Raw genomic sequence first — 14,356 nt, forward strand, 5'->3', positions numbered from 1 at the left:
GGGGTGGGAATAGACATGATGAGCCATCGACAATTCTACACATGGCTGTGGCATTGTGACAAAAGGCCGAACTTATAAAGAGTTGTGAATTCATACTCATGGTCAAAAACCAAATGAGCACACCATTCCCTGTGATCAATACAATGAGCACCGTATTTCAAGAAGACAAGTGGGTGTGTCTTAAAGAGACTGGCACCTGCGATTGGAATTTACACCAATGATTTGGGACGCTAGTGCAGATGAGCGTCACACCACACTCATTTGAACATGAAAGCAATTTAAATGTAAGGCTTCATCTTACTGATTGAATTCCAATATACTCATGTGGCCTCCGAGGATATGGGGGTTTGAACGTTTTCCAGTTCTACTACAATTCATGCCTCCATACTGTAAAATGTGTTTCGCAATCTCTATCAGTCGAAAGTGCTTTGCATTTTATCATGTGCAGATAAAAGAGGTGCCAGATATTTAATTAGTCTAACCCGAAATATAATAGCTTAGTGGACTGGTATTGCACTAAATGCAAAAAGCTACAATGCCTCCATTATTGTATGTCAAAGCAAATCACTTGCATTGAGTAAGGACGGAATCCAAATGGGTAGGAGGAATTTCTCCAGAGATACGAGGGACTGCACTGAAATAGAAGGGATTCCATTTGCATAGCGGGGATTTCCCTGCAGTGTATAGAGCCGCAATATAAGAAAGTGGAGGCCACACCTCGTCAGACACAAAGTCCCCGAAGCGGTCGAGGGCGAACACGCACAGCAGGCGGATGGCAAGATCCTCCAGCCACTGCTGATGCTGCTCCTCTATCTGTGGACACACACCAAGGCTCATTCGACATACAGCATTTGGGGCTACAAGCAGAATAACACTTTCCGTTTTCACAGCAGCATTCCAGTTTGAGCTTTAGACATGCAGGCTAACCCTGAGCAATAGTACGAATGGCACAAAAATCATGATTAAAAATAGAAAACTACCGTGTAGATCTTTCAGTGATATACATGTGTGTTCTCTCCGCATACTCCAGTTGCGTCAGACATGTACAACACTTCTTAAAACAATATTAAAACTTTGAAAAAATCTCATGAGTTAGGCCTTCTCAGATGAATAAATAATATGATTACAATTAACTTTATGTACTTTGACACTCAAATAAGAATCGAGCACACACTGCAGTTGCCATCTTCATTCCCTGCATGGTGCAAATGAAGAGCAGCGGCTTTTGGCCAGCCATCAGATAAAGACCATCACCGGATCACGCGCATGTTCAGATGCGCGTCTACTTTTAAATCGAGACTGAAAACTCAATTATTTTAGAACTTATTTTTGTGTGTATTTTGCTGTCCATCCCCCGCACCTCCAATTAGCACGGTTGGCTACGCACGGTGTGAATGTTCAACATACGTACAATCGAGAGAGTGGCTCACCTCCTCCAGCGTGGCATCTGCCGGTTTCCCCCCGCTTGGCCCGTGTGCCTTTAAAACCTCGCGGAGGCCCGTCGCCGCACCGTGCCGCACCTGGCGTAGACACACGTGCTCATCGATAACGGTGTGCTCCACGCATTCATCATCTTAAGCCTCACACCACAGGACTTCCCACCTTCCCAAAAAAAGCAACTATCACACTCGTACACACTTGCCGGTTACCTTAGAAGGAGCAGCGCTACCCGTATTGTAGCCAGAACGAGCAGTTTGCAAACCAATACACTCCAAGATGCATACCGGCATTAGTCGACAGTCTCTTACAAAACCGATGCATACGTGGTTGAACCCAAAGTGTGGCTTTTGAGCATAACGAAGCTAGAATGTCATGATAGCTGTGGTTTAGCTCAACTTCTGCTAAAGTAAACAAAAAGCACATCACAACTATCTTGTGAGTAATCCTAAGCTACCAGCGAGTTGGAAATAAAATGCTTGGTCTATACTTCAGAGGTTAAGCCACAAGACAGTATAATGTTAGTGTACAAGACTTGGCAATGTTCAATTCAGGAACATTTGAGATCTTTGCTATGGTCTAAGCAAATCTTTTGATGGTTGTGGAAACTACAAGTACATGGGAGGATATAAGACTTTATTTTAAACGGCCAGTAGAGAAATTAAAAATCCTCATCCGAAATGGCAGAACCGAAGTGAAAATAAACATACCTCCCATGAAGGGCTGAAGAGGTCATTGCATAGCTCTTCACAAAAACTTTCAAATGGCCATTCGTTCATCTGCAAATACAATTGAATTGCACCACACATTCAGATTAATAAAATCAAATGCTCTCGTTTTTTTTTAAAAAGGCAGCTTACTGCGTTAGAGCACAAGAATGTATGGAGTAACAATGTGGATGAGTAAAACAGCAAATCACTGCAAATAAATTGCTTATATATGAACAAAAACATCCAAAATACACAGCTATAATGAGTAAGCTGACATACGTACGCTGCCCACACCCATCACTAAAACCACATCGCTAAAATTCTGAGATCCCTCCACTGGCTCGCAAACCAATCCCAGATCAATTATTAAAGTAGTACTCCACATCTTGAAGATCCTTCATGGACTCCCCGTGCCCATCTCTCCCCTTTCATCATTATTGCCCCTCTCCCCACTCCAGCAACCAAGGCTCTCTGTCAAAGCCTGCAGTCAAAACTTGTTTGGGAGTCACATCCCCCAGCCATTTGTGTTGTCAACTTCCTGCTAAGTCCACACCCAAGACCTTCCCCTTTCCAACCCTCTCCCTATTACTAACTGCCTCTCTCTATAAAATATTCCCACTGTTTCTGCACACCATATTTAGATATTTATATGCTGTATAAATCAAAATTCCATTGTATAAAGCAATGCCTTGGTTAAACAAATGAAATAAAAACTCCCTAAATACAAAACTCGGCAAGAACAAGGTCGAATTAATCAGCTAACCATGGGGCCACACAGTAGTCCTGGCGACCAATGAGGTGTACATGTGCACGTGTGCATTTTGAAAGCGATTAAAGCATTCATGAATCCTAATGAAAAAATAAAACGAATTTGTAATATTTAAAACAATTACCGCCCAACAAAAATCGAATTAGAATGTGCAGACAGAAATTAATTTCTAATCCTGCATAATGAAGAACGTCAATGCCTTTATCCAACATTTGTTTGTGTCTGCTAAAACGTTGAGTGTCTTATACAATACAAATACTCTGCAAGGCAATAAACTGTGAAGAACCCGAGCAGACATCACCATTACTAACATTCCTGAGGGTATCTTAAGAGTTTTGGTTGCCAAGGAATAATATAAATGAATAAAACAATAGTTTTGAAGAATTCTACCAAGGTTATTTTGTTTTCCTTTCATTTGTTTAAATCATTAGCACCACTGATAACTTGTTCCCAGCTGCTAACGAGCACAAGTCAGTATCGTCAGGTTCATGTGCAAAGGTTGTGGCAATGTAATTTTAACACGTTGGTTGCCATTCGACAGTAACCCCTCGACATGTACGTTGCAACCTCCGTAGCGATCTCCTACCACATGCGAAGCAATTTATAGAGTTGGATATATAAGTCCTGACCGCAACCAAACTTCGCCTGCAACCTTCACATGAGCACACTGTTATGACAACCTTTGCCAAACTCCTATTCGTGACACTGGAGTGTCACCGCTGCAAAAAAATATCCCAAAGGGAAAAAGGGTGATAACCCTCAGCCTCCTAGATCTGCAGCAACAACAACACGTGTACTTGCACTGCAACATCAGCGTAGCTTGCTTTTAAAGCAAAATCATGTCCTTGCCACAGGCACTGAATTTTAATTATACATGCATTAAAAAATATCTTTATTCAGTGCTGCATCGCTGAAAATTACATTAAAATTAACAGGTTTTAACCAATTCATTAATGCCTACTTTTGTTCAGGGAGGAAAGTGAATTACCCTTCAAAAACAAACAAGTCTTCAATATGCAAAAGCCAGTGTGTAATCGAGAACCAACAGAGAGAAATGAATTTGGTCTATCGTTTTCAAGTTAGTTGCTATATAGGAAATAATTAAGAGAATTCCATTAAATGTTACACATGCAAAATGGATAATGCAAAGTCACTTCACTTGGTGATGACATCAGTTTTACAATTGAGTAAAGATGATAAGAATTGGATAATCACAGTGACTGAAATGTTTCAGGAGCATGGAGAATGCACTTAGAAAACTGGTTGAGTAACCAGCATCTGGCAAACAAAAACCATGGCTCACGAAGAATGGTTTTAAACTGCCGCATTGTTGTGGTGAGGTCTGTCCATTGCGATATAGAGCAGGGCTCTGTGGAAGAGCCGCATTGCCAATGGGGGCAAGTGTTTGCAATCATGAATTTTTCAAAAGCCAAGAGTCAAGTAAAAACATGACACATTACCAAAATCCCGTGTTCTCCGTTTGCAAAGAGAATACAAGTCACAGTACTTAAACAATTACCTGCACAGCTCATCCCTGGCGAACATTACATGCCCCATTCAATTGCATAAAAACAGAGTATTTTTTTTATTTCCTATCATCATGAAATCAACACGTACATGCTGCCAAGATTGGCCTTTCACAGGAAAAGACACAAGCCAGAGTTAATATTTCTCCATGACAGCTCTCTGCCTGTACTTGTTACAATACATTTATGGAACCCAAAGACCAGCAGAGCTCTCAGACTTGGTTCTACAATCGTCCTGGATCAGCAGCCATCATTACAATAATGCTACTTTCATTCTATATAGCGTCCTTCATGCTAACAGCATCCCATAACGCTCTATAAACAATTATAAACAATAAAGACTGCTGTTGAGCCTCAATGTCCTTCCCCTAACGGGTGCTACGAGAGAAATGTCGTCTGGACAGCTTCTAAAGCTTCCAAATGAAAAATACAAATTTTGGGAGTTCTGAGATATTTTTCACACCCCATCGCATGCAATACGAATGACATCATTGTTGTGATCCATCAAGATCCTGTCTGTGGTAGACAGAGTTTATAATGTCCCTTTATGGCCACTACAGGGTTGTCATGGTACCTCTTCAAAAAGACAGCTGTTTTCGGGTAGAGTTTCCAGCAGGACTTTGTCCTCAACAATGGGTACCTCCACCGCCACTTTTCGCTTCTTCTCATCTGGCTCTCCATCAACAGTGTCACTGCACAGAGAATATCCTCATTAAAAGCAAACATGGGCTTGGATTTGCACACACCCGCATAGCAAACACAGCACGAGCATAATGCAGCTTTTAAAATAAACATGTACGATTAAACACAGTAGCAGTCAAGCTGAAAGAGAAATAAAAAAAAATACATGATTTTAAAAAAAGATAAAGTTTTAGTCCATCTGCTTCAGACAATCGCCTGATGATAAAAGCCCATAAGCAAAAGCATCAGCCGCATTCTCTTCCCACCACTAACACGTCCGCACTCCCGTGAGACTCAATGTGGTAGGCAGGCCGAGGTGTCAATCGGAGAGGCTTTTTTTTTCCTACAGCTGCACGAGGCAGAGAGGAGCTAACGTAGTTGGCGAGCAATCTCACCTGGTCGTGGCGACGTCCGCGTTTTCTCTCGACCTCTGCTTGGCATGCAGTTTAGCCATGCGCTTTGCCTTGTTCTTCTGCCGATTGCTCATGCCGTGCGCAAACTCAGACTCCATGATCTCCACGGCATTGAAGGGCTGCGAGTTTCAAACAGCAATAACGCTTGCATGACAACACTAGGCTGCCTCCTATAGAGCCCGGGCAGAAAGCAGAGGACACCAGTACCTTCCCTCCCAGAGCAATATTCATTATTCCATGACTGTGATTTAACAACTTGAACCCTTCGTACGTGAAAAGGTACAAACAACATACATGTAAAAAAAGTTCTTGCCAACAATTACCAACAACAAATTTATTGCCAAACGACTAATATTTTTTCCAGAGATGGCACGTGCCCTTAGATGCGTACTTGGGGCTTGGTGTGGTTGGTGCTCGACGAAGAAGCGTTGAGGTCATCGTCGTCAAATAGCTCGTGCGTGTTCATGCCCAGCGCCGAGCCCACGTCCAGGCCGAGCTTTTTCTGCAGCAGCTTCCTCTGCCGTGCAATTCGCTCCTTGGGGTCCACATCTGAACAGGGGCGCACAGTCCGACCCCCAGCCAGTGAGACCAGAGCATGTGGAAGCACATCATAAGATTCCGGCATAGTGTAGCCACCACCGCCGCGCATTGACCTTTACCGTGCGAGACACCACATGTTTATCGAGTTACCCATCCGTACCTTGTAGGCGGTGGTCTAAATGATGGCACTGCTCTTATCAATTGGGATCTAATTACCCATTTGGGGTCCCTTTGGGGTTCCCCGACTGCTTGTATAATTGTTTAGGTCTCCAAACAACAAAAGGGTCCTTCGGAATTCCACAGCCCCATGGAGTTCAAGTAGATATGGTGGATGTGCATTAAAATCTGCACACCACCCCTACACATGACTGCTGAGCCAACCAGAAACAGTTACAAATGTGTTGCGCATTGCATGTGTAATTAATCTTTTTAAAACAGTAATTCTTCATAAGCTCAGTAATGGTTTAAGTGGCTCAAAGGGTTTAGTCAAAACCACGTTGACAACCACTCACCTAAAGCGAAAAGTATAGAGCAGTGCAATGTAGGCAGTGGTCCTATGTACCCCACCTCTTAAGCCTTGCCTTGTGATACAGAATGAACACTTCACTCCATACAATACCACAATAAAACAACCATCAATAAATTATGGCTGCACTTTTGAAGACTATGTGCACCACTTACTACAGCACTCAGTAATTTAAGCTTAATAATTTAATGTGTCCACGAGATTTGGCTTCACGAGAAGCGAGTTGTATGCTGCTCAATATAGCTGTATGATCAAGTCCTCGTTTAACACGTTTTCGCCATAACACAGTTCTACTATTTGGAAACACTTTTCGCACAACGCGGACCGCTATCAACGCAGTTTCTGAGTGGTTCATGATGAACTACTTTGAGCTTTGCGCCAGAGCGGTGCAGTGATACAGTTCTCCCATCTCAGGTTTTTTGTCGCACCATTGGATGACTGCAGGGCACAGTTCACAGTGCAAACGTGATTCAGTACAGCAATTCCTCGCTTTACACGTGTTTGATTAACGAGGCACTTTTCAGCAACGCATGTACCGTGTTAAAAAAGGAATTACTAAACTGAACGTCGAATTTAGAAAAATAGCATCATAACTTAAACCAATATTTATTTGCATGAGCATGGCTACATGCCTACATAAAATTATTTCTCTGAATGAACAACACAATTAAGCAATATTACAGGTTATTACTATATCAAATCAATTGAACACTACACTCTACCATCAATTTGCAATGCACATAGCTCAAACATTACAAAATAATTATACGAATTTCTTATAACACTCGAAATTTATCTGGCAAATGATAATTGTTGCACAAAGAACAGGCTATATGAACACATTGTGAAGACACCCCACGCACTCCACAAATAGCAGAGGTGTAAAGCAGAAGCATTTGGCAGAAACTGCTGGCCTTTAAAAATAATAAAAATTCCACACAATTTCTAACGGTCACAATGACAATACCATTATTGAAAGCAATTGAAAACACCACCTTTAAAGATGGTTTTGCCTCACAAAATGGATTTTGTTTTTCTCCCCCAAAGGTGACAAATATCTTGCGGCACGACACCTCAAAGCAGTCAGTCTACAGTTAAGGTCACCAAGCATGAGGGGTCACTAACAATGGGCCCCGTTGGACATTTAAAGCCGTCAATTATGAATTAACAAAAGTGTGACTACACATGGACATTTTGCACTTACAGGGCAAATAATTGCACAGTAATCCTCAAAAAGAGATTTTACCTCAATAGTCTCCCACCCAAGAGAAAATCGACCGGTTTATTTCATAACGAGCTTCCACGGCACACATTCGATATTTGAATCACCACTGGGCGGCATTTTGCCCGAAGCCTCAGCTGAGTGTACATGAATTCGCCAAACGTCAGGCTGTTGCTACTCATGTGTGAGAGTGTGTGCGAGTATTCCATAAATAGGAGAGGTCAAATATCAGGTAAATTAAAATAGATCTGGAGCAAATTGTAAGCCAATGTATGACTATACCTTATTCCCTTTTCATGACCGGAATGAATGTTGGTGAACTCAAAGAGAGGCAATTATAAGCACAATACATTCTCTGAACACTCAAACACACAAAGCACGGTTTCTTCCAGAGTAAATTGTAGGTGTGAGTAATGATGATAGCAGGACTGGACTGTGATAGGACCGCTGTGGTGTTTGGAGGCCTTCTAGTAGTGAATACGACCAGCACATTCCTCAATGTATTTTCATTTCATAGGATGATTTCACTATACTTTGCACATGCTCAATATAACATGGTAGCCAAGCACAAGGCCATCATTCTTTACAATCTGGTCTCATGCTTCGAATGTAAAAATTCACAATTTGACGATTGTAGAGTTGCAATCCCAGTCAGGAATATGCTCTTGGCAACCTTCTGGAGCCAACAAAATGGAGTAGTACATTGTGGCACAGCAATATTCTTAATTCCATGGAGATAATGACCCCGCCATGAGAATGAGGAATTGACCAATCGCAATTGGTTCTTATTTGCGCAAGAAGACATTTTTGCTTTCTCAGCTCACCAGGAAGAAGCTCATAACCTCTGCAAAGTCCTTGACATGTGTGCCACATGGCTCACGGAGCTAATAATGTTTCAGCGGACTGAGCCAGCAATGGCAAGATTCTGGGTTTGAATTTGAATCCAGGTTTTGGCTACCCATGATTAAACTGTATTGTACAGTATCGTGGGTCAACATGTTCTCAAAAGCCCAGTCACCAAAGACCACACATTAAAAGCATGACATTACATTTGGTTTTCAACATGAATGAAAAATTATTGTGGTTTTCTTGATATGTGATGCTCTTTGAAGAGGAATGCCCATAGTGTTAATAGACACCTACTGAAACCATTTTATTAGAAGTTATGATCAAATTACTCTGAGGGCTTTTTTCTGGGAAGATGTCACACTGCTCACCGACTTTCAAAAAACTAAAATTCTTCACCTCATGACACCGAAAGAATAATCAGAAAATAATTTGGAAGCAAAAAAAAGTGTGTACAGAGAAGCATGGCGAGATGTATTATTGGAATGACAATGAGATAGAAAAAGAAACAATGATCCAGGAACAAACACAAATCAGAGCCATGTTAATTACAATTAAGAAAAGTAAATTGACATATGCAGGGCACATCACAATATGGGATGATGGGCAATGGCCAAGACTTTTAACAGATTGGAAAGTCAAAGGAGAGAATGTATCTAAGAGGGGAACCACCACACAAAATAAAGCTGAAAAAACAGTTAATGTCAAGAATGATGATCGCAGCACTGGACTGTGATGGACAGCTGTGGTGTTGGGAGGCCTTCATCTAGTAGTGGATAGACCAATTGGCTTATGATGACACAAACGAAAATGGATTTCTTTAACGGGCATATGCCACATGGCCGAATGTGTGTCTCATTACCAGATTTGTCGTCTTGAACGTCAAACTCTGCCCCTGTGGAGCCGAGCAGGGATGCGCCGTGCTTGAGCAACCGTGCGATGTCGAACCTGCGGAACGCCAGTCGGTCGTCATCCTGGCTGTCCGGGCTCTGCCGTCCCTGCTCCCCCTCTACAAATGCACAAAGCGCACACAGCACTAAAGATTAAGTCTCATCAGGAACACAATCGCCATGCCCATTATAACTTTGTACACAATCGGAGAATGTTCACCAAAGCTTTGGTGCATTTTCACAACACTTTATCAACAGACACGTTCTGGCATTAAGACAGATACACTTTGTTCAACTAATAATTACATTTTGTCTAACACACCCACGCTGTCAGACAGCAGGATAAGACAAGAATCACAGGCCCGATGCCCCACTTTCAATCAAAAGAGAGGCAGCAGAATTACAATCGCACGTACAGTGAGGAGAAAAAAGTAGTTGATCCCCTGCTGATTTTTTACGTTTGCCCACTGACAAAGAAATGACCAGTCTATAATTTTAATGGTAGATTTATTTCAACAGTGAGAGACAGAATAACAATGTTATATATGACCCCTCTGCAAAACATGACTTAGTACTTGGTGGCAAAACCCTTGTTGGCAATCACCGAGGTCAGACGTTTCTTGTAGTTGGCCACCAGGTTTGCACACATTTCAGGAGGGATTTTGTTCCACTCCTCTTTGCAGATCTTCTCCAAGTCATTAAGGTTTCGAAGCTGACGTTTGGCAACTCGAACCTTCAGCTCCCTCCACAGATTTTCTATGGGATTAAGGTCTTGAGACTGGCTAGGCCACTCCAGGACCTTAATGCGCTTCTTCTTGAGCCACTCCTTTGTTGCCTTGGCCATGTGTTTTGGGTCATTGTCATGCTGGAATACCCATCCACGACCCATTTTCAATGCCCTGGCTGAGAGAAGGAGGTTCTCACCCAAGATTTGACGGTACATGGCCCCGTCCATCGTCCCTTTGATGCGGTGAAGTTGTCCTGTCCCCTTAGCAGAAGAACACCCCCAAAGCATGTTTCCACCTCCATGTTTGACGGTGGGGATGGTGTTCTTGGGGTCATAGGCAGCATTCCTCCTCCTCCAAACACGGCAAGTTGAGTTGATGCCAAAGAGCTCCATTTTGGTCTCATCTGACCACAACACTTTCACCCAGTTGTCCTCTGAATCATTCATATGTTCATTGGCAAACTTCAGACGGGCATGTATATGTACTTTCTTGAGCAGGGGGACCTTGCGGGTGCTGCAGGATTTCAGTCCTTCACGGCGTAGTGTGTTACCAATTGTTTTCTTGATGACTATGGTCCCAGCTGCCTTGAGATCATTGACAAGATCCTCCCGTGTAGTTCTGGGCTGATTCCTCACCATTCTCATGATCATTGCAACTCCAAGAGGTGAGATCTCGCATGGAGCCGCAGGCCGAGGGAGATTGACAGTTATTTTGTGTTTCTTCCATTTGCGAATAATCGCACCAACTGTTGTCACCTTCTCACCAAGCTGCTTGGCAAAGGCCTTGTAGCCCATTCCAACCTTGTGTAGGTCTACAGTCTTGTCCCTGACATCCTTGGAAAGCTCTTTGGTCTTGGCCATGGTGGAGAGTTTGGAATCTGATCGATTGTTTGCCTCTGTGGACAGGTGCCTTTAATACAGGTAACAAGCTGAGAGTAGGAGCACTCCCTTTAAGAGTGTGCTCCTAATCTCAGCTCGTTACCTGTAAAAAAGACACCTGGGAGTCAGAAGTCTTTCTGATTGAGAGGGGGTCAAATACTTATTTCCCTCATTAAAATTCAAATCAATTTATAACATTTTTGACATGCGTTTTTCTGGATTGTTTTGTTGTTATTCTGTATCTCACTGTTCAAATAAACCTACCATTAAAATTATAGACTGATAATTTCTTTGTCAGTGGGCAAATGAAGAAAATCAGCAGGGGATCAAATACTTTTTTCCCTCACTGTATGGTTTGTTACTCTACTGAGCAGCAGAATGATTTTAAAGACACCTTATCTAGTAAGCCACCCCTGGACTGTGCTTCACGAACTTTGGTGGAACCAACAGTAACTAGTTCAACGCAAAAAGACAAACTATCAATGAGATACGCTCATTGCCTCGTACATCAGAGATGGTATGCGTAGGTCATCTGGGTCAATGTGACAGCACCCTCATTTTCCTTACCCAACTTGGACTTCGGAAGGGGATTCCACTCCGGCACATTTCTGGCGATCGCCTCCACCGCCTGGCCCGCAGCGATGCGCGTGTCCCAGTTGGGGCTCCTCAAGTAAGTTATCACCTGCAGCAACACGCGAGCAATGCAATTATACATGGCGTGTGTGCCACAACGCATGACGAGCCCATCCTGTGGTCTCAAACCAGACAAGTGGATGTGTTTCTTCTTGCAGGAGTGAAGGCAGCCAAGTGAAACCATTTTAAGCAGTAACCTGGCAATATTAAATATAAGTTCCATCAGAATCAACAATTGCTGTAAACATTGCTTTCTTAGATCTAAAAGTTCAGATACATTTTGTTTCCATATTTGTTTGTGTGCATGCTTACATTTTATTATCCGGCACTGTTCTGCGGTTAGTGCTGACGAACGAAATATCGCAAATTATATTCAGTAAATGAAACGTCGCCCTGATCAAATGAGCAGCAATTATCTTCAATGCTAGTCCAAAGCAAATGATGGAAATTCCACGATCCAATACCCGAGGCCAGGCGATCCCTACAATTTACCAGTCAACTTTCCCAATGCAGTATCTATTTTATCAGACTAGCCGGATGGGCTGTGCAAACCACCGGCTAGGGTTTGAACTCAACGCTTCTTTGATTAAGAGTGGAGTGCTGTAACCACAGCACCACGTGGACCAGAAAACGGAGATTTTTCGACCATACAAATATAAAATTCAATGACGAATATCTCATCCAATAAGCAAGCAGTGTAAAAGAGCAAAAGGACACCTGTGGAGACCAAATGGGACAGTGCATAATCTGAGCATCAGCAACCAACCCATGGAGCAATAGGGCATTTATCCTGTCCTGCACGTGTGGGGATGTGGTTGGCACGAGCATTCGCAGTTCCACTCTGGCAAAGGGTCCAAACTTTTGTGAACTGGACTCCACTATTGCATTATATAAATTCGTTCGACAAAAAAAGAACGAATTTGGGTTGGTATCGCACCATCATCTGCACTCAGCCCTGTAAGGCTAGAGACCAGTTAGTATAAAATAGAAAGTAGTTTGGCTTATCTGTGAGAATATACAAGTACTGTTATTACTTATGCATAAGACTGTTACAGCATACTCCATTTTCCTATCCACATTAAAAGTATATCTCCAAAACATGGCCAGACATGAAAAACATTAATTCTGGTTTCCGTGAGACTTTTGACACAGTTGTATCATTGGATTAAATAAAGGAAAAAAAATGCTAATTCGTGTGCATCTTATTTCTTATGGCATAATAATGAGCACAATGCAAAAATGCTTTACCCTTTCTGGTATAAGGATCCCATATATATATAACTTAAACATCTATATCCAAATTATAAAACCACACCACGACTTCAGGTGCCTGTCAACACTTTAAATGAGATGACTATACACAACTCACTTGGATCGTGGCATGTTACATTTGACCACCTCCCAATAAGTGAAAATCATCCATCGTGCACATCCCTTCATTCATTCTGCCAACGTCACAAATGCAAGGAAGTATGCCATATGCCTGGAAACAAAGTCCCCATTTGAGCCCGAATTATCAATTTCACTGCAAACACATGCATGTGTGGGGAATGGCATGTTTTTTTTGTCCCATGTGCTTGTAAGATTAAACAATGCCTGCCACTCTCCAACAGATTTACACTACACAGAGCAGGTCTAATCTCCCTTGCAGATGGTACCAAGTAAACTCTTGCAGACACCACTCAAATCCAACTAGGGGCAAAATCTCAGTCTCTTACTTAAATTGGCATCAAAAGCATGCGTTTAAAACAGTGCAGTGCAGTTAAACAGCGACGAGGATATCAATGCAGAACAGAAAGGTGTCTTCACCAGAAACTTTTAGTCTTTACTATATATCTCCCGTGATCATACACATGTAGTATGATAGGTCTCTTCTTCCTTCTCCGAGGTTTGTGTGTGTGTGCGGGCGGCCCTCAGCACACACACACTCAGTCGGAGACGAGGTAGTCGCAGGGGGCACCGTTCTTCTCTCTTATTATCTCTCGCGTTCACGCCACCATCTCCGGCCCCCTCTCTCTCCCACGACCACGCTGCCGTACGACCCTGTCCGCGTTGCACCGACGGCGTCGACCGAGACAGCCAACTACTGTCCGGCCGCGCAATGATCGGGCGAAGGTGGCAGCGACGAGACAAGTCCACTCCCAGAACCGGCTGCCCGGAGCTCTGCTCTCCGCTGCTTATATTCCCCTTGGCACGGCTTGGCTCCGCCCAGGCCATGCCTCCCTTCTCGAACCCACCAGAGGGTTCCAGGGGCCTCCCCACGAGGTCTACCGTGACCCTTGCCCAAGTTCCTCCGCCCTGCCGGCACACCCATGTATATGCTCAACGGCGTGTGCGCTAAGTGTCTATCTGCAGTTGCAGCTGCTGTACAACAGTTAGCGCTACACATGGTACAATTTCAAACAATTTCTGCAACACTTTGTCACGTAAAGGCTTACAGAAGTCATTACATTTCAACATTCAGTCAACATGACACAAATCATACCTGATGTTGAAGTATGCACAAGCTGCTTTTGCACTGAGAAAATATCTATTAAAAAAAATCTGCCGATGCTGT

At 43.0% G+C, this 14,356-nt stretch overlaps 1 protein-coding gene across 2 annotated transcripts in view; it reads right to left on the reverse strand.

Moving 5' to 3' along the window:
- The window catches only part of BTAF1 (B-TFIID TATA-box binding protein associated factor 1), a 54,949-nt gene that overhangs the window by 31,865 nt on the left and 8,728 nt on the right, over positions 1-14,356 (reverse strand). For both annotated transcript variants that reach the window (XM_032950323.2, XM_032950322.2), the window contains exons 3-10: positions 11,734-11,848; positions 9,533-9,679; positions 5,928-6,085; positions 5,519-5,655; positions 5,017-5,134; positions 2,148-2,216; positions 1,431-1,520; positions 718-813 (exon numbers count right to left, since the gene is read on the reverse strand). In XM_032950323.2, the coding sequence (XP_032806214.2) occupies positions 718-813; positions 1,431-1,520; positions 2,148-2,216; positions 5,017-5,134; positions 5,519-5,655; positions 5,928-6,085; positions 9,533-9,679; positions 11,734-11,848 (930 nt within the window). The remainder of the gene's footprint in view (positions 1-717; positions 814-1,430; positions 1,521-2,147; positions 2,217-5,016; positions 5,135-5,518; positions 5,656-5,927; positions 6,086-9,532; positions 9,680-11,733; positions 11,849-14,356) is intronic.

Source organism: Petromyzon marinus, chromosome 9 (genome assembly GCF_048934315.1).
Source record: "Petromyzon marinus isolate PM22_M1 ecotype Great Lakes invasive population chromosome 9, UKy_Petmar_22M1.pri1.0, whole genome shotgun sequence".
NCBI classification, from domain to species: domain Eukaryota; kingdom Metazoa; phylum Chordata; class Hyperoartia; order Petromyzontiformes; family Petromyzontidae; genus Petromyzon; species Petromyzon marinus.